The 26,660-nt window shown below is 43.4% G+C and overlaps 2 protein-coding genes across 20 annotated transcripts in view; one reads left to right on the forward strand and one right to left on the reverse strand.

Moving 5' to 3' along the window:
* The window catches only part of CCDC191 (coiled-coil domain containing 191), a 113,691-nt gene extending 102,238 nt beyond the window's left edge, over positions 1–11,453 (reverse strand). For 8 of the 14 annotated variants that reach the window (XR_016233094.1, XR_016233093.1, XR_016233091.1 and 5 more), the window contains exons 1-2: positions 11,251–11,453; positions 7,835–7,873 (exon numbers count right to left, since the gene is read on the reverse strand). Coding sequence is in view for 8 of the 14 variants with exons in the window: in XM_089331670.1 (XP_089187796.1) it covers positions 7,835–7,873; positions 11,251–11,340 (129 nt within the window). In the remaining 6 variants the exon portion in view is untranslated. The remainder of the gene's footprint in view (positions 1–7,834; positions 7,874–11,250) is intronic. The other 6 variants (XM_070072124.2, XM_051819026.3, XR_016233095.1 and 3 more) reach the window with 5 other exon arrangements.
* A 74-nt stretch (positions 11,454–11,527) lies between these two features.
* Positions 11,528–26,660, forward strand: part of QTRT2 (queuine tRNA-ribosyltransferase accessory subunit 2) — a 30,064-nt gene continuing 14,931 nt past the window's right edge. Inside the window, exons 1-6 of one of the 6 annotated variants that reach the window (XM_051819033.3) lie at positions 11,579–11,716; positions 14,393–14,483; positions 18,543–18,763; positions 19,515–19,570; positions 22,800–22,876; positions 24,806–25,018. In XM_051819033.3, the coding sequence (XP_051674993.3) occupies positions 18,564–18,763; positions 19,515–19,570; positions 22,800–22,876; positions 24,806–25,018 (546 nt within the window). In that variant the 5' untranslated portion in view covers positions 11,579–11,716; positions 14,393–14,483; positions 18,543–18,563. The other 5 variants (XM_089331681.1, XM_002716831.6, XR_016233098.1 and 2 more) reach the window with 5 other exon arrangements.

Here is a 26,660-nt window from a genome sequence, read left to right on the forward strand (position 1 = left end):
TTCTACTGCGAGTAGTACTTCTGCCAAAACTTGCCAAGAACTATCTAAGTATCATAGATATCATATACCAAGTTTAAGTCAGAAGATAGGAATTAAGTTGAAAAGTCAAGGGTAATTTGAAAATATGTAAAAAATAGAATATACAGGAAAATATATGAACAAAAAAAATTCCATGATCTTATCACAGTTAGAGTCAAGAAAATATCACGACTTCTTATGAGGTTACTCTGTAGAGCTATTTTCCCACATTATTTCTCACGGCCCCTAATGTGTTCAAATTTATGTTGGTACCATATGTCATTTACTGGACTTACAGTTTATACGCAATCATTCCCTTCAGGTTTTTAAATTCTAATTAGAATGAATTTCACAAAAGTCATGGGTGCCTGCTTTTGTATACACATAAACTTACAAAGAAATAATATACAAATAAATTAATCCATTTTAGTTTTTTAAACTAATACCGACAAAAAACTAAACAACAAAAATAGAGGTATACACTTGACTTAGTTCCTCAGGCCATGAGTGAAAGAAATAACCTTAGCTGGGATTTGTAAAGGAGAGCAGAGAGCTTGGGAGATATGAGGAAGAACACTGATTTGGAGGCAAAGGAGAGTCTGGATCTGACAAAGAAGGCAGTAATGACAAATATTTGCTTGGTTATAACAAAGCAAGTATTTAAAAATCTCACTTAAAAGTAAGATTTTATTTTATTTTTTGGCAGGGGTGGGCTGGAGGGAACTACCAGACAGCAGTAAGGATTAGAAATAATCTCTGACATTGCTGGGGAATCTGAACTTACACTGAGGACTGCACAAATCCTTTGTGTGGTTCTTGGGAGAGAGTGGACGAATATTGTACCTACTGGGGCTAGTGCTCAGGCACTGGTCTCCATGGAGGAGAGGAGCTCAGCTGAGCAGAATAAACCTCCCTTCTGATTAAAAAAAAAAAAATAGAGATTTACCACACCAAACCTGGGTGTGTCACTTCAGGCATGCCTTTAACCCTGGATATGCCTCTCTGCTAATGTACCTGGGAGAGCAGTGGAGGATAGCTCTACTGCTTGGGCATCTGCATACACCTGGGAAACCTGGATGGAGTTCCTGGCTCCTGGCTTGGCTTGGCACAGTCCTGCCCCAGCTGTTGCAGCTTTCTAGGGAAGTGAACCAACAGATGGAACATCTCTCTTTATCTCTGTAACGCTGCCTTTTAAATAAATCAATCTTTAAGTTAAAAAAAAAAAAAGAAAGAATCTCTGTATGTCTTAAAATAGTACATGATCAACTTATTTTTCCCAAAAACTAAATAAGCCAAGAGACAGGAGAAGTCTACCCTGTGTTTCAGTAAAAACACTGTTGACAATTTAACAACTTATTCTTTCAGCAAGTCCTAATTGAAGGCTGGCTCTCTTCCTATCACTGCAGCAGGCATCAAGAGAAAAAACAAAAGTAAGTTTCTATTCTTGAAAAATTCACTTTTCTTCTCCCTTGCATAGGCATTTGGCCAAATGGTTAAGACACCAGTTAAGGTACATGGGTCCCACATCAGAAGGTCTGAGTTCAATTCCCAGCTTTGGCTCTTGACTTCAGTTTCCTGCAAATGCAGACCCTGGGAGGCAGCAGGGATAGCTCAAGTAGTTGGATCCCTACCACCCACATGGGAGACCTGGATTAAGTTCACACTCCTGGCTTCAACTCCATCTGTCTCTGACTCTCAAATAAATATCTTTTTAAAAGTTCATTTTTGGTTCCATATTCCATGTATATAACAAACAGCGGCCATTTGAAGAGTGAACCAATGGGAGGAAAACCTTTCTCTCTGTCTCTCTCTCTCTCACTGTCTATCTTTGCCTGTCAAATAAAACAAAACAAAAAACAATTCAGTAACAGTTCTAAAACAATATGTGGTGATTTAAAAAGAACTGTCTGAGGGCCGGCGCCGTGGCTCACTTGGTTAATCCTCCGCCTGCGGCACTGGAATCCCATATGGGCACCGGGTTCTAGTCCCGGGTGCTCCTCTTTCAGTCTAGTGCTCTGCCATGGCCTGGGAGGGCAGTGAAGGATGGCCCAAGTGCTTGGGCCCCTGCATCCGCATGGGAGACCAGGAGGAAGCATGCGGCTCCTGGCTTCGGATAGGTGCAGCACCGGCTGTAGCAGTCATTTGGGGAGTGAACCAACAGAAGGAAGACCTTTATCTCTGTCTTTCTCTCTCACTGTCTATGACTCTACCTGTCAAATAATAAGAATAATAAAAATAAAAAGAGCTGTCTGAGCCAGTGCTGTGGCGTAGCAGGTAAAGCCACCGCCTGCAGTGCCAACATCCCATATGGGCACCAGTTTGAGTCCCGGCTGCTCAACTTCCTATCCAGCTCTTTACTATGGCCTGGGGAAAGCAGTAGAAGATGGCCCAAGTCCCTGGGCCCCTGCACCCGCATGGGAGACCGGAGGAAGCTCCTGGCTCCTGGCTTCAGATAGGCTCAGCTCCAGCTGTTGCGGTCATCTGGGGAGTTAAACAGCAGATGGAAGACCTCTCTCTCTCTCTCTCTCTTTCTACCTCTCTGTAACTAAACCTTTAAAATAAAGTTTAGTACTCAATAACTATGTTATATATAAGTGTATAATTTGTAAAGAAACTGTGTCGATGCCGGCACTGTGGCGTAGCAGGTAAAGCCGCCACCTGCATGCAGTGCCGGCATTCCATATGGGTGCCAGTTCGAGTCCCAACTACTCTGCTTCCAAGCCAGCTCTCTGCTATGGCCTGGGAAAGCAGAAGATAGCCCAAGTCCTTGGGCCCCTGCACCCACATGGGAGACCTGGAAGAAGCTCCTGGCTCCTGGCTTTGGGTCAGCACTGCTCTGGCCATTGTGGTCAACTGGGGAGTGAACACTGGATGAAAGACCTCTCTTTTCTCTCTCTCTCTCTCTCTCTCTCTCCTCTCTGTAACTCTTTCAAGTAAAATAAATACATATTTAAAAAAAAAAAACTGTGTCATTCCTATGATCTTATAAGTGCTCAACAGATGCTCCTTGTATCCCATGGCACACAGATCCACTCCAGACTCTTTGAGGTCCTTGCCACTCATGGCAGAAACATCTGTGATGTAACTCTTCATTTCCTGAAGAGATACAAACATCTGTCTCCTGACATACTCCCATGTGAAATCATGATAGTTTTGTAAATGACATATTTTAAGTGCCTAATTCTTTTAAAAAATTAATTAGTTAATTTTTATTTGAAAGGGAGAGATATCTTACATTCATTGGTTCATTCTCTAAATGCCCACAAACAGGCAAGGGCAGGATAGGCCAAAGCTAGAAGCCCAGAACTTAATCTCAGTTTTCATGTGGATAACAGGGATATAAGCACTTGAGCCATCACCTTTTGCCTACCAGGGTGCACATTATCAAGCAGCTGGATAGGAAGTGGAGTAACTGGGCCAAGAACCAGGCGAGCATCCCATGTGATGCCTTAAGTAAGCATCGTACCAAATGCCTGCCCCTGTCCAGGAAGATTTATTTACTTATTTAAAAGGCAGAGTTACAGAGAGAGGGACAGAGAGACCCTCCATCCAGTGGTTCACTCCCTAAATGGCCACAATGGCCAGGGCTGGGCTGAGCCAGGCCAAAGCCAGAAGCCAGGAACATCTTCCAGGTCTACCACGTGGGTGCAGGGCCTCAATTACTTGGGCCATCTTCTGCTGCTTTTCCAGGCACATTAGCAGGGAGCTGGATCAGAACTGGAGCATCCAGGACTCAAACCACTCAAACCAATGCCCATATGGGATGTTGGCACTGTATGTGGTGGCTTAACCCACTATACCACAGCGCTGGCCCCTGTCCAATTCTTTTTAATCACTCTATATAAAAGTAAATGCTTGAGTTTATATCTGTGTGTATAAATGATAATATAATTCTAAGGCACAGAGTATTGGTAGATGGGGTTAGGTGGTTAGGATGGGTGAGGGGCATCTGTTCACTGAGGGGGCATCCGAAGACAAGCTGAAAGGAAAGGATTTGAATTAACCTCTGAGAGAAGATGGGAATTTCAGACTGAAGATTCAGCATTAGTTGTGGGGAGCAACTGGGAGCAACTCGGACTAGACTAAGTTACTGGAATTAAGACTTATTCTATGCATCTGCTCTCCCACAATATGGCGCTGGGAGAGGAGGAAACAGCTTCTACACAGCTGCCTCCAGTTCAGCCAATAAACTGTAGGACCTGCTCCTGATTGGAGGAGAGCAGCGTACTCGGAGTGTGGGTAGCAGAGTTGGGATTGGTGGAAGAGGACTATAAAGGAGGAGAGAGACAACATGCACCAGAAACATCTATCTGAAGGAACACCTGTGCAGCCCCCGAGAGAGCCGGCCGGCGGTGTGCCGCTCCCCCGCGGAAGTGGGGAAAGTGGCAGGAGGAATCGCCCTTCCACGGAGGTGGAAGGGTCGGTAGCCAACCCGGGAAGAACCAGCAGCAAACCCGGGGAGGGCCGAGCAGACAAAAGAACAGCGCAGGGTCCTGTGTCGTTCCTCCACGAAGACGGGGAGCGACAATTAGTCAAAGCAAAGGGAACACTGATCTGATTGTTGGAAGGGAAGGAGACTGGCTTGAGAGGAGTCACACAGAGTATACATTGCAGGGCTGTTGGGTTAAATTGATCCTATAGGTTGACTGATAGAGAGACACACAAAAATCTAAAGCTTCCAGAGTATGAAAATGTTGGAAAGCTCAGTAAAGTGGCAGAATGCGCTGGAATAAGAAGATGAGTCATTCTCTCAAGTCAGGATGAGGATGAATTGTAAATCATGGTGGACTGTTGCATTTTCAGTGAGCTGCCACAGGACACAATTCACTCAAACATCTGCCTGATTCTAAGAAATTTCTACATCCGTGAGGATGACTCATCATCTCAGCCTCAGGGTTTGTTTGATCTTCTATATTCTAATAGTCTTCCTCTTGATTCCACTTCAGCAAACCTGCTGACATGCTCATTCTGTACCACGTCACCCGGAGTTTTACATCATTCAACCTAAACTCTGATAACCCGTCTCCAATATGCATCTCCCCATTTGATTCTCCCCTACTCCCATGGCATTGATGTCACTGTGTATCTCCCTCTTCTCTCAATCTATGAGTCCTTTAAAGTGTCCCTTTCCCTTCCCACTAAGGGTGGAGATTCAGCTACTATGATACAGCATCCTCAAAGCCCTCATTCCTTTGCTTTTCCAATGAAAACCTCCAAACCTAGATCAATCTGATGTATGAATTTTTGGCACCATGAAAAATTATGGTTATATATTTTAGCAAGATCTCCACTGCTGCTGGGTAAGCTCACTTTATTTTTTATTTATTTATTTATTTTTTACAGGCAGAGTGGACAGTGAGAAAGAGAGACAGAGAGAAAGGTCTTCCTTTTGCCGTTGGTTCACCCTCCAATGGCCGCCGCGGCCGGCGCGCTGCAGCTGGCACACCGCGCTGATCCGATAGCAGGAGCCAGGTACTTCTCCTGGTCTCCCATGGGGTGCAGGGCCCAACCACTTGGGCCATCCTCCACTGCCTTCCCGGGCCACAGCAGAGAGCAGGCCTGGAAGAGGGGCAACCGGGACAGAATCCGGTGCCCCGACCGGGACTAGAATCCGGTGTGCTGGCGCCGCAAGGCGGAGGATTAGCCTAGTGAGCCGCGGCACCAGCCTTTTTTTTTTCTTAAAGATTTATTTTTCACTTGAAAGGCAGAGTTATAGAGAAAGGAGAGACAGAAAGCGAGAGTGATCTTCCAGTTAGGTCACTCCCCAAGTGGCTGCAGCAGCTGGGGCTGGGCTAGGCCAAAGTCAGGAGACTGGAACCCCATCTGGATCTCCCAAATGGGTGGAAGGGGCCCAAGTACTTTGGACCATCTCCTGCTACCTTCCCAGGCACATCAGGATGGAGCTGGAATGGAAGTGGAGCAGTCAAGGCTCCAACCATTGCTCATGTGGGATGCTGATATCACAGGTTGCAGCTTAATCAGCTGCGCGCCACAGCATCGGCCTCCAATCTTTTTCAATTCTGAAGAGAGAACTTTCAACTTCTGTCATGCTCCATACACTTCCTATATATCCTCCTTTCCCTCCACATAACAAGGGCTTAGCTGATTTTGACAAGGTTGTGCACCCAAGTAGATTTGGAAGTCTCTGTTGCAGAGGATGTAATTGTTTTGGGTACCCAGAGCTGGGATGTGTTGGGAGTAAAAACAGAAAAGATAGATAGTAGAGAACCAGGAGATAACAGTGTTATAGAAAGGCAATGGAGGAGAGGATTTCTAGAATAAAAAAAAAAAAAGTGATAACTGTATCAAATACAACATGAAAAAGTTTGAGGACTATCAATCACTGGATTTGGCTACGAGCTCATTTATAAGAACTTCTGTGAAAAGATAAGAAACAGAAACCAAGGAAAATAACTGTGGACATTGGAGGATAATAAAAATACAAAGGCAAGGAGTCCAGGTTATATATTTGAAGATAATGGAAAAGAAAAAGAAATTGTTCAGCAATCAGAATGGACTACAGTGTTAGATAAGGACTTATTTTTTTCAAGATGGGAGATTTGAGGCTGAACGGAGAATAAAACTCTGTCATGCTGGTTGACAACTGTATAAAGAGGAACATGGTACAGGTAAATCAGCCTCCTGGTTTAAATATTCTCCTCTGGAAGAGGTGGTAACCAACTGTTGTGACCAAGCCCTGCAGAGATATGGCACTGGGCCCCCCAAAACTGACATGCAAGCCAGTCTTAGATGGTGAGGAGAGGTCTTCTAAGGCTAGCCTCCATAATAGTGGATCCATTTTAGTTGTCTTATATGTCAGGCCTTCCGCAACAGCCAGGAAACCTTCCCAAGCCTCACATAATCAGAGTCTCTGATCACACACTTTCATTACATCTTTAATTCTCCTATCAGCTTTGGGTAAACTGTTTATCCTTCACTACACTACAAACTCTTGGAGGATGAGATTGTACCAGTCCTCTCTCCTGTTTTAGCTCTACTGCCCAAGAAAATGGGCTAGTACTTAGTAGGCACTTAATACCTGGTGCCCATAATGCATGTCAATTTAGACAGTAACTCCTCAAAATAATATTAGGTAGAAAGATATTTCCCCAGGAAAATATTGCTTGATTTTGAAATATGTGGTACACAAACACACTGAGTATGGCAAGTTGTCTAACTGACACTCAGAGGCATACAACTGAAGTGGTTTGATGGAACTTTCATCTTAAATGGTACCCTGACTTGAAAGCGTACATCTCATTTCAGGAAGAAATCTCAGAGGTTATCTAACCTAATCCCCTATTCACTGAAAGCACAAACATACTCTTCATTATCCAAACATTAAGCGACCATTTACAGTTCACTTGAATAGCTCCAATGATAGAAAACAGATCTCTGTATGAATGCTCACTCCATTTCTGGACCACTCTAGTAATTAGAAAATTCTTACTTGTGATGCTCACATAGTCTTCATCAATTGAGCCCCTAGGTCAGTGTAATTATACTACCATCTCTCCAACAGCTGTAGTAGGCCACTACATCCTTTTCCAAGGTTTGTCCTCCCTGTTCTGCTCAATGTTTCTTCATATGATACTCATGGCATTTGAAGCAGCATGTCTACATGCTGGTTTTCTTGAATTTGTGCTTAAACACTTCCAGGAAAAGCAACAAAATAGTGGGGAAAAAGCATAAAATTTAAGCAACATACATAGGAATAAAAATAACCATGTATATGTAAAATGGAGGCCTTATACTCCTTTTCCATGTGCTTATGACTCTTAATTCTCTTTTAATACTGATTTTGAAATACCCTTACCTTAATCCAGTGCTTCACATCATCAGGGTCAAAAGCAAGCTGTAGATAACATACATAGTATATTAACATACAGCAATATATTTATCAATTTTGGTATTTAAAGTGTCCCTTAGGGGCCAGCACTGTGGTGCAATGGGTTAACGCCCTGGCCTGAAGCGCCAGCATCCCATATGGGTGTCGGTTCAAGACCTGGCTGCTCCACTTCCAATCCAGCTTTTTGCTGTGGCCTGGGAAAGCGGTAAAAGATGGCCCAAGTCCTTGGGCCCCTGCACCCGCATGGGAGACCTGGAGGAAGCTCCTGGCTCCTGGCTTCAGATTGGCAGAGCTCCGGCCATTGTGGCCAATTGGGGAGTGAACCAGCAGATGGAAGACTTCTCTCTCTCTCTCTCTCTCTCTCTGCCTCTCCTTTCTCTCTGTGTAACTCTGACTTTCAAATAAATTAATAAATAAATAAACCTTTAAAATAAAATAAAATAAAATAAAATAAAGTGTCCCTTATTCTTTCCCCAAAGGACTTTATTAGAAAGCTGAGCACCAATAACAATGAGAGCACACAGAATAACAGTATGAAAAAACATGCAGTCTTCTCTGGGACACTGTCTGACTGGTTTTATTTTTTGTCTAGGTCCAACTTGAGATCCTGATTTAACCAGGCTAAGAGAGGACCCAGGAAACATGATTTAAAATAAAAGAGTTATTGGCCGGCGCTGCGGCTCACTAGGCTAATCCTCCGCCTTGCGGCGCCGGCACACCGGGTTCTAGTCCCGGTTGGGACGCCGGATTCTGTCCCGGTTGCCCCTCTTCCAGGCCTGCTCTCTGCTGTGGCCAGGGAGTGCAGTGGAGGATGGCCCAAGTGGTTGGGCCCTGCACCCCATGGGAGACCAGGAGAAGCACCTGGCTCCTGCCGTCGGATCAGCGCGGTGCGCCGGCCACAGCGCGCCGGCCATGGCGGCCATTGGAGGGTGAACCAACGGCAAAAGGAAGACCTTTCTCTCTGTCTCTCTGTCTCTCTCTCTGTGTCCACTCTGCCTGTCAAAAAAAAAAAAAAAAAAAAAGAGTTATTTAATTGAATGTCAGAATTACAGAGAAAGAGGGAGATAGAAACAGAGGTCTTCTATTTGCTGGTTCACTTCCCAAACGGCTGTAATGCTCACTCCAGGAGTGAGCCAGGCAGAAGCCAGGAGCTTCACTGGGGTCTTTCCACATGGGTGGAAGGGGCCCAAGTATTTGAGCCCTGTTCTGCTGCTTTCTCCAGGCCAACAGCAGGAAGCCAGATCAGCAGTGGAACAGCCAGGACATGAACCAGCACCCATATGGGATGTCAGTATCCCAGCATTGCAGTGGGCAGCTTTACTCACTACACAGTGCTGGCCCCAGAATCATGATTTTCTGAAAGCTACCAGGGGTTAAGGGCCAAGACAACTCACAGGAATGCTAGATATAATATTTGTCACAAAAACCCAAAGAAGTATTAATTAATTCTCTTAAATATCCAAGTAACCGTCTTCTTGGAGAAGTATCTGTTCCTCTCTGGCCTCTTTTTAGGAGGTAGCCTGTAGCAAGAGGTTACCACCTTACCAAGATCAGGGACATTGTTCAATGCATTAAGTACGAGGGAGTAGACTAAGGGTTAATCAATCCTACTTCTGCTGTTCACAAAATGGAAAGTGATGGTGTGAACAGTTAATTTCCATCCAGACCAGTCAGACATGATTAGAAATCAGACCATTAGGCTACATTCTTAGTAGCTCACAGAGTTCTCTGAAATAGTCCACTAAACAAATAGAAGAGGTTTTTCAGTGGGTTTTAAAAATAAGGGGATATCTAAGTCAGCATACTGACACATAGAGGTGAGAAAGGTAAATTCTTTTTCACTTACCTAACACTTCACCTTTAAAACACCTAACAGATATCTAATTAATGCAGCTGTACTGTTAAATAATTTTGTCACTCCTACAGAGACAGAAGTAATCCTATTAAAGCACAACAGAACTTCAAGGAGCTCTTGGGCTTTTACCTTTTTATTCTATAGGCAGTAATAAGCACCAGCAGCCAAAAATCCTTTCTCTGGCAATCCTAGGAGACTGTCCTACATTTTTATCCTTCCTTATCAATTCTGTAGCCATAATCTCCTTTGGATCCAATCCCTTATATAAGGATACATTGCAATAGGAGAAGCCTCAGTTTCCAAGAATCTCTAATGCTCAGGTCTGTTCCTCCTTGTATCTGTGAGCAGGACAGTCACAAAATAGAATATGTCCAGTTCTTTTAGCTGGCATATTTAGAATAAAGCCCAAGAACAACTGCCTGGTGCCCTCACAAAGGCCACACATCTACAGACTAATTTTTAGCAATATGCAACTTAAGGGTGCCAACAGCTGGTGAAATTGCTCTGCAGCTGAAAGCTGAGAAGCCTCTCCATTTTAGTATCCTCATTTACATCTAAAGCATTTATTTTTGTCACTGTTAACAAGGTAGCTTGTTGAAAGCACACACCGTGTGACTGTGACTCCGCACATGTTACTGACATATGTTGAAACTTAAAATGGGAAATCGGGTTATCAGGTTTTTTTTTTTGGGGGGGGGGGTAGTTTTTGGTCTTCAGGTGGCAAAGCACATTAAGCCCACCTTTGGGACCCCAGCACGTCATATCAGAGTGCCAAGAATTGAGTCCTGGCCCACCCTACCGCCACCCTTGCTGCTTCCAATCCAGCCTCCTGTTAATGTAAACCCTGGGAGGCAGCAGATAACGGCTGCCACCCACACGGGAGACCCAGCTGGCGCTCTCTGCTTCTGGCTTGGGCCTGGCTCAGTCCTAGCTGTTGCTGGCATTTGGGGAGTGAACCAGCACATGAAAAATCTCTATTTTGTTGCTGCCTTTCAAATAAATAAGATTAAAATAAATATTTTTAAAAGAGGTAACACATGAAAAGTATTCTTTGAATATCGATAGAATAATTCCCATGTGAACCAAGTTTTGCTGTATTCAATATCCACTTACATTCCTGAGTTCATATTGGATAGTATGTGAGAAAATGGAAGGGGAAGGGCATCGGCAGAGCATTTAAAGCGAAGATCTTGCCAACAGACAACATGTGCTGGACGTTTTCTAAAATTAGGGGGAGAAGCGTTCGCGATTCCTCCCACCCTGATGGGCACTAGCGAGCTCTCCAATTCGAGAACAGCGTTAAACGGCAGCCGTTCTTCCACGGTGCTCCCCATTAAAGCCGTAAGGCAGCCACACCTCAAAATTCCTAGAACCATTTCACTCAAGGCAATGTGGGTTCCCGGACACGTCACGTAAGGATGCCCCTGCGGGAAGAGGCAGGAACCACAGGAAGGGCTGAGACTGGCTTCTGGGCATCTCTTTGGGACGCTCGCCGCCCCGAAAGCCCAAAGCTTCCGATTGGGATCACCTGGGGACTCGGCTTCCTTGTGAACCGTTTCCAGCGACTCAGTCCCATCCTCTTCTTTGAGGAGGGCCTTTCCTGGGGCGCCAGCAACATTTTCCTGGTTCAGGCCCGGATCTCGACCAAAGCTGTACCAACAGCTCCTCTGCCCAGGCTGTTTCCGGGTCGCACTGGGAGTTGTAGTTCCTGCAACCAGCAAGGACAGTCGGCGTCGGCCGTCGCCGAACCACTACTCCCAGGAAGCTTTGCGCAGGCGAAGCTCAGTTACCACGGCAACGGCAGCGGTCCTTAGGACTTTCCTTCATGTCGCTTTTGCTTCTTTCTGGCTCCTGGTGATGACGCAACGCTCCTTGATTGGTTCTGCGTCGGAGGCGGTGGTTTAGGGGTCCGAGAATTCTGCTAGCGGGACACGTGGTAGTGAACTGTGAGGAGTTGAGGGATCTTAAAGGCCAAAAGAGTTGGGAGATTGCAGGTAAGTGCCCTCTCTCCCTGCTGGTGCGGGAGCGGCGAGACGTGAGTGAGTCGCGTGGCGTTCAAGTGCTTCCTGGTTGTGCTGCAGTAACTTGCTGTATCCCCGCCATGTCTCCCATCCTTTGAGTCTCTTGGTGGATCTTGCTTTCTGTGAATTCAGATTCTCTCAAATCACGTCAGCGGTGCCGACATCTTTGGAAGAAAAGGGCGCCTTTTCGCCTGCCCGCTGGTCAAGAGTCAAGTTCCTAGCCGGAACTTTTTCTGAACCTCGCAGAGCCCTGAGGGATTAGGGGATGGGGCGATCAGCTAGGCACTGCCCGAGGTCTGGAGTCCCCAGGAGGTGGCCCATGGGTAATACCCACATTATTGGAGTATTGTTATGATTAAAAGCCAGCGTATATAAGGCATTTTTGCGCGGCAATGTAAACGGAAGTTGACTTGAAATAGGTGAAAATGAGGGCAGGAAAGCCAAGCCTTCAGGCTGTTGTTGTCTGGGACCTGCAATGTAAGTTGTCCATCACAAAGGGAATGGCAGAGTAAGTTATGTTACATCTAAACTTCATGGTTGAATCCCAAGTTCTTTTAAAAACTCTATGTCTCTAATTTGGTAAAGATATCTATTCTGTATTCCTGGGGGAGGGAGAAGCAATATATATAGTATGTTTCCATGTTTGTAAAAGCAAACCCTGACTAAAAATACCTCCTCCCACATACAAGTTTGTTTAAGGGTTGTTTGAGTCTGGAGAAAGGTAGAAGAGGGGAGGATGGATTAGAGGCAAAGAAGGTAGAAGGAAATAAAAAGAAAAACACTGCAGTAAAATGGAAAAAAGACTAGAAGTTATTACCTCAATATTATGATTCATATGTAGACATGCATGGCATGTGCTTATGGCCAAGATTGATGGGCTTATTAAAATACAGCCTCTGAAAATAGGCTTCTAAAATTTAAGTTCTAGCTCAGCCACTTGCCAGCTGTTGATTTTATTAGCCCCAATTTTCTAACCTATAAAATGGAGATAATCATAGCATTTATATTATACTCTTTCTATAAGGTATAATGGAATTAATATGTTAAAAAAAGTACTGGATACATATTAAATACCCAATAAATATTAGTTGCTTCTGTTATTAGGCTTTTCAATAGGTGAAATTAACTTTTATTGTGACTGACATTTGGACTCCTACAATCTTTGTATTTTCTATTTTTCATGTGCTTTTTTGGTCTTTCTTACATTTTGTTGGATTATTCAATTTTTCTTTTTTTTCAAAGACTGACTTGATGCTAGTTTTGAGAAAACATAGTAACTTGCAAACCATTAATGGTACAGTTTTCTTTTCCCCCTAGGATTTTTTTTTTTTTTTTTTTTTTGAAAGGTTGAGTGACAGAAAGAGAGGGAGAACAAAGAGAAAGATCTTCCACCCATTGGTTCATGCACCAAATAGCTGCAACAGCCAGGTCTGGACCAGGCTGAAGTAAGGAGCCAGGAATTCCATCTGTGTCTCTCACGTGGGTGGCAGGAGCCCACATACTTGGGCCATCCTCTACTATATTCCCAGGTGCATTAACAGGAAGCTGGATAAGAAACAGCAGCCAGGACCTGAACTCATCATGATATGGGATACTGGCACCACAAGCAGCAGCTTAACCTACTGTGCGAAGTGCTAGACCCTCAATTTTTCTTTACCTCCTCCTTCCCTCTCCATGGGCTTGTAAATTATGAATCGTATCATTAATCTTTCAATGGTTGCTTCTAGAATTTTAATTACACATATATGACAAAGGTTAACATTATTCAGTACTTCTTTCCCCCAAATAGTGTAAGGATTTTAGAATATTATACCACCAACTAATCTCCTTCATCTTTAAAATTTTAGTATTCATCATTCCTGTGTCATTTCTGAGTCAACTTAGTGCACCACATTGTTTTAGAAGTGCTGCTGTTGAGGCTGGCGCTGTGGTACAGCGGATTAAAACCCCAGTCTGTGGCACCAGCATACCATATGGGTGCCAATCCAAGTCCAAGCTGTTCCATTTCTGATCCAGCTCTCTGCAATGGCCTGGGAAAGCAAGTCCTTGGGCCCCTGCACCTGCGTGGGAGACCTGGAAGAAGCTCCTGGCTCCTGGCTCCTGGCTTTGGATTGGCTCAGCTCCAGCAGTTGCAGCCATTTGGGGAGTGAACCAGCAGATGGAAGACCTCTCTCTCCCTGGCTCTACCTCTCTCTGTAACTCTGTCTTTCAAAAAAATAAAATAAATCTTAAAAAAAAAAATAGACAAGGGGGAAGGAAGCCAAAAAAACCAGAAAAACAGAAGTGCTGCTGGCTTGTTTCATGGCAAATACAGTAATTGTTGTGTCTATGTGGGGAAGAGGAAGAGAGATGTGAATGTGTATTTATAAATGTATGGGCTTTTCCTTTCATAAAGAATGTGATCACTTAAGCTAGCCTTTTTCCCTGAGCACTTTCTGGACATCTTTCCATTCCATTAGGTAGCAAATCCATCTAAGAAACATTTAAAAATGCCTTGTCTCCTCTTACATAAGAGGTAGAGAATGATGGCTGCTAGAGGTGTTCCGACCAGTGCAGTATGGCCAGAGGTATGGGGAATCTTTGTTATTCCTTGCAAAAGTATAAGTCCACTGAGAGCCTGTGATTTATACTGTTAAGCTTTCCCTTAAGTCTTTTCCAGGAAATCCGTCTGTAGATGTGAACTGTGAATTTTTGTACATTTAGAAAGCCACACCAGAAACAGAAGGCACCATCAAAACAGGTGAAATCGGAAGGGTGATGATAAAGGCAAATAAAAATGAGTTGATATTTTGGATATTGCCTTTCATGAACTTTGCTTGGTTTAGTATCATTCCCAAAGCATGTTTTCAAAAATATATATGTGATTGTGTATTTGCATATATTATATACATTGCTTCATAATAAAAAAAACCTTGTATCATATTTGAGTCCCTAGAAAAAAATGCAATTATAAAAACATTTACTGTAACCTGAACAACAAATGAGGAAAGGGGAGCTTGATTCTTCTTCGAGCAGAATTCCATTTTATATTTTTAAATGCTGATTTCCAGGTGAAGTGCATTCTCTGGTGCTTTCCTCAGATTTCCTTTTTTTTTTTTTTTTTTTAACCTTTTATTTATTTGAGAGGTAGAGTTATAGACAGTGAAGGGGAGAGACAGAGAGAAAGGTCTTCCTTCCATTGGTTTACTCCCTAAACGGCTGCAACGGCTGGAGCTGCGCCCATCTGAAGCCAGGAGCCAGGAGCTTTTCCCAGGCCATAGCAGAGAGCTGGATTGGAAGAGGAGCAGCCGGGACTAGAACCGGTGCCCATATGGGATGCCAGCGCTGCAGGCAGAGGATTAACCTGCGCCACAGCGCTGGCCCCTCCTAAGATTTCTTAATATTTGCATGCATCCTCCAATAGTGATTTATTTATTAATAATTCTTTTTCATAAACTCAGTCGTCAGATTTTGCTGGCTTATTTTTAACTTTTAATTTTTAACATCTCAGATTACTGTGATTGGGATAGGGACTTTTAAGAAGCCCCAAACGGCAAATGTGAGTTATAGCTTCAAAGTCTTACACTGTGGAGAGAGCCAAGAGAGTATTTCTCTCCAGCTGATGTAGTGGTTTCAGCATGCTAAGCTGAGAATTTTGGATTTCATCTCTAAAGTTGTGGCATTAAACTTTGGAGATGGAGACAAGAGTTCCCAGGAGAACCCAGTTCTGCATCTAAGGCCCTGGCAGATGCTGTCCTCTCAACCTACCAAGTACCTATAAAGACAGACCTTGGGTAAGAATGAAGAAAACCACTCAGCTGAAGAGAGAGTAGGAAGGGGAATTGTGAGAAATAGTTGCACAACTGAGTGAATGATTAGTCACACTTAAGGCTCTGTTGTTGAAAATGGGGAATCTCAGACATGTTCAATCTTTCTCACACAAAGAAAGGTTCACATTTCTGTCTTCCTTAGAGAAAGGTAAGTTTTGGAAGCCAAGAGTCTGAACTTCTAGGTCTAGCTGCCTCTCTGTGTTTAGAGTATCCTTGTGTCCAACCTTGGTGAACCCAAGAGTGGTTTTTTGTTGTTGTTGTTTTGTTTTGTTTTGTTTTGTTTTTTGACAGGCAGAGTGGACAGTGAGAGAGAGAGACAGAAAGAAAGCTCTTCCTTTTGCCGTTGGTTCAACCCCCAATGGCCAGCGCGGCCAGCGCGCTGCAGCCAGCACACCGCGCTGATCCGATGGCAGAAGCCGGGTACTTCTCCTGGTCTCCCATGGGGTGCAGGGCCCAAGCACTTGGGCCATCCTCCACTGCACTCCCGGGCCACAGCAGAGAGCTGGCCTGGAAGAGGGGCAACCGGGACAGAATCTGGCGCCCCGACCGGGACTAGAACCTGGTGTGCCGGCGCCGCAAGGCGGAGGATAAGCCTAGTGAGCCACAGCGTCAGCCCTGGGATTTTTTTTTTTTAAAGATTTATTTATTTGAAAGTCAGAGTTACACAGAGAGAAAGAGAGGAGAGGCAGAGAAAGAGAGAGAGAGACCTTCCATCCGATGGTTCACTCCCCAGTTGGCCGCAATGGCTGGAACTGCGCTGGTCCGAAGCCAGGAGCCAGGAGCTTCTTCCCAGTCTCCCACATGGTTGCAGGGGCCCAAGGACTTGGGCCATCTTTTATTGCTTTCCCAGGCCATAGCAGAGCTGGATGGGAAGTGGAGCAGCCGGGGCTTGAACCGGTGCCCATATGGGATGCTGGCATTTCAGCATCCCGGCCCCCATTACCTGCGATATTAAGCGCAGGTTTACTAAAGCATTGTGGTCGGTTGTTTTTACCTGTAATTGAATTAGCATAGGAAAGCAGATTATTGAGCTCATTAGAAGCTTTGTCAATCATTTTTGTCATCTAATAAACTAAGGAAATGAAAACATGCAGATATAATAATAAATTGGCAGCATTCTAGAACCCTAAACATTTTTCTAATATACTAGTTTTACCCTATGAAGTTCCTTCCGACCCTTATGTAAATTTAATTAAAAAAAATACAACTTATGTGTTTACATTTAAAATCTTTACATACCTTAAGTAGCTCAGATGAGAGAGAGTTTCTGGAGTGAAGGAAGAACTAGCAAGTTTTGTCTGTAGTCCTTTCGGAAATAGCTCCAGGCAATGCAGTGTCTTCCATTAAAAAAAAATTAGCTTTTATGCTAGATTTTGTAGGGACATATTTTTTTTCCCTTAGCTTTAATTTGTATGGGATCCGTGACAGTTGTTTTTAAGTGACCAGACTTTCCTCAAACACGCTAGTTTTTCTGATTTATGTTTAACATGAAATCTTTTATTGGACTATACAGAAATTAATGATTATGTCTAAGATTCTAATGATGGTGATGGCTGTCTTACTTAAGTATGAGAATTTCTATCTCCTAAAAACGTAATGTTTGCATTCCTGAATATCTTCAGTGGTAGCTAATGTTTGTTTATCTGGTAGGATCTTTTTCTTTTTTTGTTTTTTTAAAGATTTATTTATTTATTTGCAAGTCAGAGTTACACAGAGAAAGGAGAGGCAAAGAGAGAGAGAGAGAGAGAGGTCTTCCATCTGCTGGTTCACTCCCCAGTTGGCCGCAACGGCCAGAGCTGCGCCAATCTGAAGCCAGGAACCAGGAGTTTCCTCTGGGTCTCCCACGTGGGTGCAGGGGCCCAAGGACTTGGGCCATCTTCTACTGCTTTCCCAGGCCATGGCAGAGAGCTGGATGGGAAGTGGAGCAGCCGGGTCTCAAACTGACGCCCATATGGGGTGCTGGCACTTCAGGCCAGGGCATTTACCCACTGCGCCACAGCGCTGGCCCCTGGCAGCATCTTAAACAGTGGTTATGAGGATACGATCTAAGATTGGAGCTTCTCAGATAGCTGTAATAGTTTAGAAGTAAAATGAGGACTGGCCCAATGAGCTAGAATTCCAGAGGCTGTGGTATTTGCTGTAGAGATGTAGTGAAGCATTTGTCATGTTGTTATGTCCATTTTTACGAATGGTCCTCCATACCTGTTTATCAAGTCCATCCTGTATTTTAAAAGATTTTGCTTGCTTCATTGAATACTAATGATTTAGCGGCATCCAACAAATAATTGATCGTGTTTTGTTTTTAATTTTCCTATTGTATCTATGGAAATTATAAATTATGTCTTTATTTTTCTTTAAACAATTATTTGTGTTTCCCATTTTTATAAAATCTGTGACATTTTGTCAATGGAAAGCATGTATGCTCCACACAGTTTTTCATCTCTGTAAGAACAATTTGGAAAATAATCTTACCTGAGAGATAATCTCTACTTATCTTTTGATATATTTTAATAAGCACTAAAGTGCTTAATACCTGTTTTCTTTACAGGACAATGTTAGGAAGAGTACTACATTGCTTAGCGTCTCTCATTGAAGAATGAAAAAGTGGATCAAATCAGTAATCAATGTGACCTAAGCAGTATGACATTTCTCCAAACACATTTGCAAGGCTGAGAGTGAACTGCAGCTTCCTGGCATTCTTTCAAAAACTAGTCTTTTCTACTTCCATCCTTCCATTTGTTTGGTTTTTGTCAGCTTAGACAAAAGTTCCATGACTAAATTTAAAGTAGTTGATGTCATCATATTGCTCTGGGACCTTGGGGAAGGTATCATCTTCTCTCTGCCTTTTCTCATTCCACTGTTCCTGATAGCTACGAAAAATTGTAGACTAGGAGTATTAATAAACATGCTATCATTCATTTTTCCACAGGTCGCTTTCTTCACAAAATGCTGTGATGTTCCTTCTAAATTTACTGCTCTTTTCTTATCAGGCCCTAGAGAAATCCCTTGGGATGAAGCTGAATCTTATCAAGATAGTTAATGGCTGTCGCCTTGGACAAATACAAAACCTGGGCAAAACGGGAGACATCACCATGGACATTCCAGGCTGCCTTCTGTATACCAAGACTGGCTCTGCTCCTCACCTGACCCATCACACACTGCATAATATCCATGGAGTGCCTGCCATGGCTCAGCTTACACTGTCATCCCTGTAAGTGTCGTACCCAGCCATTCGAGTATTGGCTCTAGCAGCAGCTTAGTTATCGTAATTTGATGCAACAAAGAGGGAAAAAAGATTATTTTACTTATATGTATAATTTTTATGTATAATTTTGCTTACATGTATAATTTTTTTTGCTTATATGTATAATTTGCAGATTTTTAGGATGAAATCAGGAAAGAGGTATCAGATCTTGTAAATCTGGCTCTAATATGGAAATGATAGGCCAGACTTGCATGGTATCTCTGCTCCTCAGGGTGACAAGGCAGGGAATGCTCTATGAGAACTAAGTGCTCTCTCACGCTGCCCTTGAAGCTTTTTCTGCCTCTGCATGTACTTGCTAGTACTGCTTTATGGAAACAGAACTAACTACATTAGGTCATTGTAGGGTATATGCTGACTTTATAGTTCATTGCAGAGCCTGCTGTCTGATCAGATAACTCTGCTCTGTTGTATTAATAACAATAATTTTAAGTGACGAAAAGGAGGAAGAAAATCCAAGTCTTCTGAAGCAGTTGGTCTTTGCCAATTCCTCTTCTCACACAACCACCTGTAAATTGAAGACCTTTATTCTGGCTAGGAACCTACCCTGAGTAGTTTGGACTTTTGAATTATGGTGTACTTTGCTGTCCAAGACTACATTCATTGTCATATAGTTTCTTTGGGTGAGAAGAGAACTTCATGTGTTGAATAGAGTATCCACAGAATGGTTATTATGTGATGTATTCTGTTTTGCTTACAGGGCAGAACATCATGAAGTCTTGGCAGAATATAAGGAAGGAGTTGGAAAGTTTATAGGTAAAAAGTTATGTGTGTGCTTTCTGTTATATTAATTTGGAGTTTGGAGGTGCAGTTAACTCTGGTTTTTTACTCATATATTTGTTTATTATTTTAATATATATTTGTTGAGCATCTAAGAACCAGGCAGTGGGGATTCAAAATTGCTGCTCCCCTGGAACTCATAGCCTAGCTGGGATAAAGATAAATAGACTGGAGCTGGTGCTGTGGCGTATTAGGCTAAGCCTCCGAATGCGGTGCTGGCATCCCATATGGGTACCAATTCTTGTCCCAGCTGTTCCTCTTCGATCCAGCTCTACTTACGGCTTGGGAAAGCAGTAGGAGATGGACCAAGTACTTGGGCCTCTGCACCAAGGGGGAGACTTGGATGAAGCTCCTGGCTCCTGGCTCCTGGCTTTGGATTAGCCCTGGCCTTTGCTGCCATTTGGGGAGTGAACCAGTAGATGGAAGACCTTTCTCTATCAGCAACTCTGCCTCTCAAATAAATTAATACAATCTTTTTTTTTAAAAAAAGATTTATTTATTTGAAAGTCAGAGTTACACAGAGAAGGAGAGGCAGAGAAAGAGAAGTCTTCCATCCACTGGTTCACTCCACAATTGGCTGCAACGGCTGGAGCTGTGCTGATCCAAAGCCAGGAGCCAGGAGCTTCCTCTGGATCTTCCCACACAGGTGCAGGGGCCCAAGGACTTGGACCATCCTCTACTGCTTTCCCAGGCCATAATAGAGAGCTGGATCAGAAGTGGAGCAGCGGGGACTTGAACCGGCACCCATATGGGATGCTGGCACTGCAGGCGCCAGCTACCTGCTATGCCACAGTGCCAGCCCCAATCAGTACAATCTTGGGGGAAAAAAAGAAAAAAAACAGGGGCTGGCCCTGTGGCTCATTTGGTTGATCCTCCGCCTCTGGCACCGGCATCCCATATGGGCCCCGGTTCTAGTCCTGGCTGCTCCTCTTCCAGTCCAGCAGGAGGGCAGTGGAGGATGGCCCAAGTACTTGGGCCCCTGCACCCACATGGGAGACCAGGAGGAAGTACCTGGCTCCTGGCTTCGGATTGGTGCAACGCCAGCCATAGCAGCCATTTGGGGAGTGAACCAATGGAAGGAAGACCTTTCTCTCTGTCTCTCTCTCTCTCTTTCTCTCTGTCTATAACTCTACCTGTCATATAAAAAAAAAATTCTAGTAAGAATATAATGACTGCTTTGTAGGATTAGGGCAATGTATATATAATGATAGCCCAGAGAGAAGAGCACTTAACCTGTTCTAGGTTCACTTGAAAGGCAAAGACCAGGAGTAGGCACAGCCATGGTTGTAGACAGGTATAGAGCAGACACTCTGAGGTATTGTGCAAAGACCCAGAGGTGAGAACTTACATGGGACATACATGAGATCCAAAGCAGCCTCATGCTGGAGCCCTAGACGTAAAGCAGAGGATGAAGAATTTATATACAGCTATTGTCTTTTGTTTCAGAAATTAAATTTTATATGCAGATGTATCTATTTATTTATAGGAAAACCTAAAGTGGTGGCAGTTAGAGAACGAGATCTTCTCCACTTCCTCCTGAAGCTTTATCCTGATATATGGGACTCAGCTCAGAGAGTGAACCCTGTTTCCGTTGGTTATTTGGCCCTCCGCTTCTGAAGGAACTGTGTGAATGGCTTGTCGGTTGTCACAGGCCCTGTATTTCAGTGGAGGAATTTGTGTAATACTTCCTTGATCTGAGGTCAATTCCCTAAAGTATACAAGCATACAATTAAGTGAAAATGCTAATATAAGCTTTCTAGAGATTATTGCAATAATTGAAATTTTAGAAAATAAGGTGAGAAACTGTAGAGGTTTTTCACTTACTCTATTTATTTTGTCTCTTTTCAGCAGAATCCTATTTTTTTTCTTATGAAAAATATGGAGCGCCGGTGCCGTGGCTCACTAGGCTAATCCTCCGCCTTGCGGCGCCGGCACACCGGGTTCTAGTCCCGGTCGGGGTGCCGGATTCTGTCCCGGTTGCCCCTCTTCCAGGCCAGCTCTCTGCTGTGGCCAGGGAGTGCAGTGGAGGATGGCCCAAGTAAGTGCTTGGGCCCTGCACCCCATGGGAGACCAGGAGAAGTACCTGGCTCCTGCCATTGGATCAGCGCGGTGCGCCGGCCTCAGTGCACCAGCCGTAGCGGACATTGGAGGGTGAGCCAATGGCAAAGGAAGACCTTTCTCTCAGTCTCTCTCTCTCACTGTCCACTCTGCCTGTCAAAAAAAAAAAAAAAAAAAAAACAGAAAAGAAAGAAAAATATGGAGTACATATGAAATTGAAGCACATATGGCTTACCGCTTTTTTAAAAAAATTTTTAAATGCTTTTTTTTTTTTTTGACAGGCAGATTGGATAGTGAAAGAGAGAAACACAGAGAAAGGTCTTCCTTTGCCGTTGGTTCACCCTCCAATGGCCGCCAAGGCTGGCGCGCTGTGGCCGGCGCACCGCGCTGATCCGAAGCCAGGAGCCATATGCTTCTCCTGGTCTCCCATGGGGTGCAGGGCCCAAGCACTTGGGCCATCCTCCACTGCCTTCCCGGGCCACAGCAGAGAGCTGGCCTGGAAGAGGGACAACCGGGAAAGAATCCGGCGCCCCGACCGGGACTAGAACCTGGTGTGCTGGCGCCGCTAGGTGGAAGATTAGCCTATCGAGCCGCGGCACCGGCCTAAATGCTTGTTTTTTTGACTAAAGAACCTAAGACATCTTTGTCTTGAATCACTAAAGTGTACTGAAAATGAGATCCATTTGCAGTATCCTATAGCTTTCCTATAATTCTGTTTCAGGGACCTATGATTATAACTAATAAGATTTATTATTAATTAGATTGTCTTTGACTATATCATTTCATCTTTCCAACAGCTAGTTTCCCTTGCTGGTACTTAGAATAAGCATATTTGATATTAAACTCTTTAAATAAAACTGAGTGGGATCAACATGTCAATATATACTTTCATTATTCTTGTACCTTATGACGTCCCTTTCCTTTGTAGCAGCTCACTACATCAGAAATTAACTTTTACATTTAATTCTTTTGAGATTAGTCGGTTTGAAAGAAGCCTTTTATTTCATGTTGCTAGGTCTCCTATAATTCCAAGATCAGGAACCAACTATTTACTGTGTTTGGAGTTCCACCTAGTAGACATATGAAACTGTTCTCTGTTCCAACGCAGTGTAGTTGTTGATACAAGCAACACTTTGTGTTTATACAGGCATGCCAGAATCACTCTTGTACTGCTCCCTGCATGATCCAGTCAGCCCCTGCCCAGCTGGTTATGTCACGAACAAGGTATGCTTCCCAAGGGACCTCCAGGACTCTACCTGTGTGCCTGGAATTTCACCTGTTGTCTCCCTCAGATGCTGGGACCTCACTCTGGGATGAATCCTTTCATGTCCTCTCTTTGTTTCAGTGATTACAGTGGGATGGGATGGTTCCTGAGAGTTAGAGTGGGGCTACCTAAGAGTGAGGTGAAGGTAAGGAAAGTATCCTCAGCATTTTCACTGTTGCAAATAAAAAAAAAAAAAAAATGGGGGCAGAGGAGGGTTATGTACCTGCCAAAAAAAGAAATTGCTGTGCTTGGAGAAAACAGTAGTCTTTTGTTACTGCACTTTATTTGCAGTATTAACAAGTTCAAGAAGAGTGGGGAAAGTTGCTGATGAGGGTTATCACGTGTACCACTATATATAGTAGAGCCTCAGAATAATATTGCTTGCTGGTAAAACAGAATTTGTGAGAACTGGGTCCACAGCTGGAGATTTTAGCTAATGAAGAATGGAATCAAAAAGACTTCTTTAAAAGGTTTCACCTGAGAAGTGGCCCCATCCGCCTGATCCCCAAGAATGGCGTCCTGGCAAGGCTTCGGTGTCATGCGGCTGCTTCACAAATGCCATCACTTTGCCTGACCTCACTATATTGATATCAACAGGATCTATACATTGTACCTAAGAACACTATGTATTAGAATTTCAGTTCAGAAGAGAATATTTTTACCTCAGTTATCAATCCCATTTGTAAAGGAGTAGACTGATTTAAGCAGCATTTATGTTTTTGTATATAATTCTGTATCTAACTCAGTCTTGTAAACATAAGTGTCACTATGTGGTGCTCTAGACTGGAAACAAGCATGAACTGGGTACTCTGGTTAGACAAATATGCGGGTATTTCAAAAGTTTTATGGAAAAATGGAATTAAAACATGTTTATTTTTGGTGTAAAATTTTAAATTAATACATAGTTTTTTTCATAATACACATTTTTATGAACTTTTTTTTTGAAACATGGATTTCTTTTATTTGTTTATTTATTTTCAAGGCAGAGAAACAGATTGACAGAGCTTCCATCCACTGATTCGCTCCCTCAGATGGCTGCAATGGGCCCACCTGGGGGCCAAAGCTATGAATTGAAAACTCAATCCAGGTCTTCTGTGTGGATGGCAGGAACCCAATTACTTGAGCTGTCATCCTTCTCTCCAAGGGTCTGCATCAGCAGGAAGCTGGAGTCAGGAGCAGAGCTGGGCGTTGAACCTGGTTACTCCCATGTGGGACACAGGTATCTTAACCAGTGTCTTAAATGCCAGGCCAAACTCCTACACCTCCATGAACTTTTTGAAGATGTCAAACCCTCTTAATTTCATTTCCCATGAATATTTTGAAGTACCCTCATATACAGTGGTATGATGAGTGCTATCTTTTCTATAAAAACAGTAAGTACAAATTGCTGTAAGAACTTAGAGGAGTGAAAGATTGCCCAGGAGGGTTTGGATAGCATATTACAGTGTATGATGTTTGAACTCAGTGTCTCAAAGGATGCATAACACTTAAATTTTGCCAGGCAAAGAAGTAGAAAGGTATTTCAGTCAAAAGGAGCAATGTGATCAAAAGCAGAGAAGAATTGGAGTATGTGATTAATTCAGGAATAGCAAGGATGATAGAGATGGGATAGAAGAATGGAAGATTATGCAAGAAAATTATAACAGAGTTCTTTGAGCTAGCTCAGAAGTTGACTTGTCTGGCCCTTGAAGGATGCTCTAAGAGCTATAAGGTCTCTAGAGAATTTGGAATGTAGCACAGTTATTTTATCTACCATATTTAGCTTATTGAATTATCACCATCTCTCCTGTTATAAAACTCAATTAGTGCTTTTTCATTTTATTACTTTCTTTCCGATTGATTTGAATTTTATTTTTTTTCTGATTCCTCATTATCTTCTTCCATGGCAGTCGGTGTCTGTGTGGGGTGTTGGAGGACGAGTGGAAATGACGACTTCCAAGTTCATGGCAATTCAGGAGGCCCTTCAACCAGATTGGTTCCAGTGTCTCTCGGATGGAGAAGTGGCTTGCGAAGAAGTAACTTCCATAAAAAGAGTCAGAAAGTCTGTGGACAGATCTCTTCTATTCCTGGATAACTGCCTGCAGCTGCAGGAAAAGTCAGAGGTAGGGCTACAGCGCTAGCCTCTCCTTTCTCTTGAAACTTGCCTTCTTTACACTCCATGACAGCTTTTCCGTTCTTCCTCCTGCTTCTCTTCTCCTCACATCCTTGGTGTTTTTTGTCGTTGTTTTGTTTTTTAAGATTTATTTATTTGAAAGGCAGAGTGAGAGAGAGAGAGAGACATATTCCATCTACCCATTCAGTCCCCAAATGGCCACAGCTGCAAGGACTTGTCTGGGCTAAAGCCAGGAGCCTGGAACTCCATCCAGGACTCCCGCATGAGTTGCAGGGGCCCAACTACTTGAACCATCTTATGCTGCCTTTGAAGGCACGTTAGCAGGGATCCGGAACGGAAGCAGAACAGCCAGGACTGAAACTGGCACTCTGATAAGGGATACTGGCATTGCAGGTGACAGCCTGGCTCACTGCACCACAATTCCAGCCTCACGTCTTGGTTTTAATGTTTTGCTCTTTCATATTTCTTCCCCACTGAACTCTAAGTGTTACTGGTTCTCTAGGATTCTATCTTAGAATCGTGTCTCTTTTATCACACTCTATATGTTGTCCCAGGGCAGCCTTCCCTTAGTTTTAATTGTTGAATAATTTTAAAACTATCTATACTATCAATCACCTTACTTAACTTCAGGATGACAGAACTGCTGGGCTATGGGTAGGTTATAGCTCTTAAACTCAGAGGTAATTGGACTCATAGTCTTATTTTCTCAAAACTGTTCTTCCTTTTTCTCTTCTTCATTATTTTATCTCAGTTCATGATATCCACTAAGTTGCTCAGGCCAGAAGTTTGAACTTTGCTAGGCTCTCTTTTGTCACTCACATTCAATATCCAGTTGTTCACTCTTGATTCCATGTCTCTAAATATATCTAGAGTCTATCCCCTTCTTTCCGCCCTTCTTGTTACCACCTTAAGTCGTAGCCTTGTCATCTCTTAGGCAGAAAGCAACCTTTGAATTGTTCTCCTTGCCTCTGTTGTTATTTCTGTCCACTCCATCGTCAGCCCTACTATCCAGGAGTTTGCAGATATGAACAGGAACCCATTGCCCACTTCCCTGTAGGAATGTACTGACTCTCCATTTGCACTCTTACGTGACATGACAGCTTGCTGTGACCTGGCTCTGTGTGTTTCTTCAGCTCACTGAGCTACTGCCTCCTGTGATCTGCAAGCTGGTCTTCTTGAGTTATTTGCAATTCCTTGAGCCTGTTTCATTCCACTGCACCAGAACAGACTTCTTTCTGGACTGTTTCTTCTTTGTTTATCCCCAGCTACTTATCCCCAGTTACTTCCTTTGCTTCCAGATTGAATTTATTTCATTCTAGTCTTCATTCTAAACTGGTCGCTGACATTTTCTGGAAGTTCTGGTCATCCTTTGTTACCTCTTCAATTTGTGTGTGGCTATATTATACCACCTTTATCATATCATATATCACTGTACCACCTTTATCATATGATATATCACTATATCATCTTATAGTGATTTCTTTATGTATTTGTCTTTATTAAGAAGTGACCTCCTTAAGCTCAATTTCCGTGTGTCATTTTTGTATCTTCATCATGTAACAGAATGCCTGACACACAGTAAACCTTCAGTAAATGTTTGCTGATGGGGAATGGTTATGGTGGAGTGAGGA

Source organism: Oryctolagus cuniculus, chromosome 4 (genome assembly GCF_051225735.1).
Source record: "Oryctolagus cuniculus isolate XC-2025 breed Fujian yellow rabbit chromosome 4, ASM5122573v1, whole genome shotgun sequence".
NCBI classification, from domain to species: Eukaryota; Metazoa; Chordata; class Mammalia; order Lagomorpha; family Leporidae; genus Oryctolagus; species Oryctolagus cuniculus.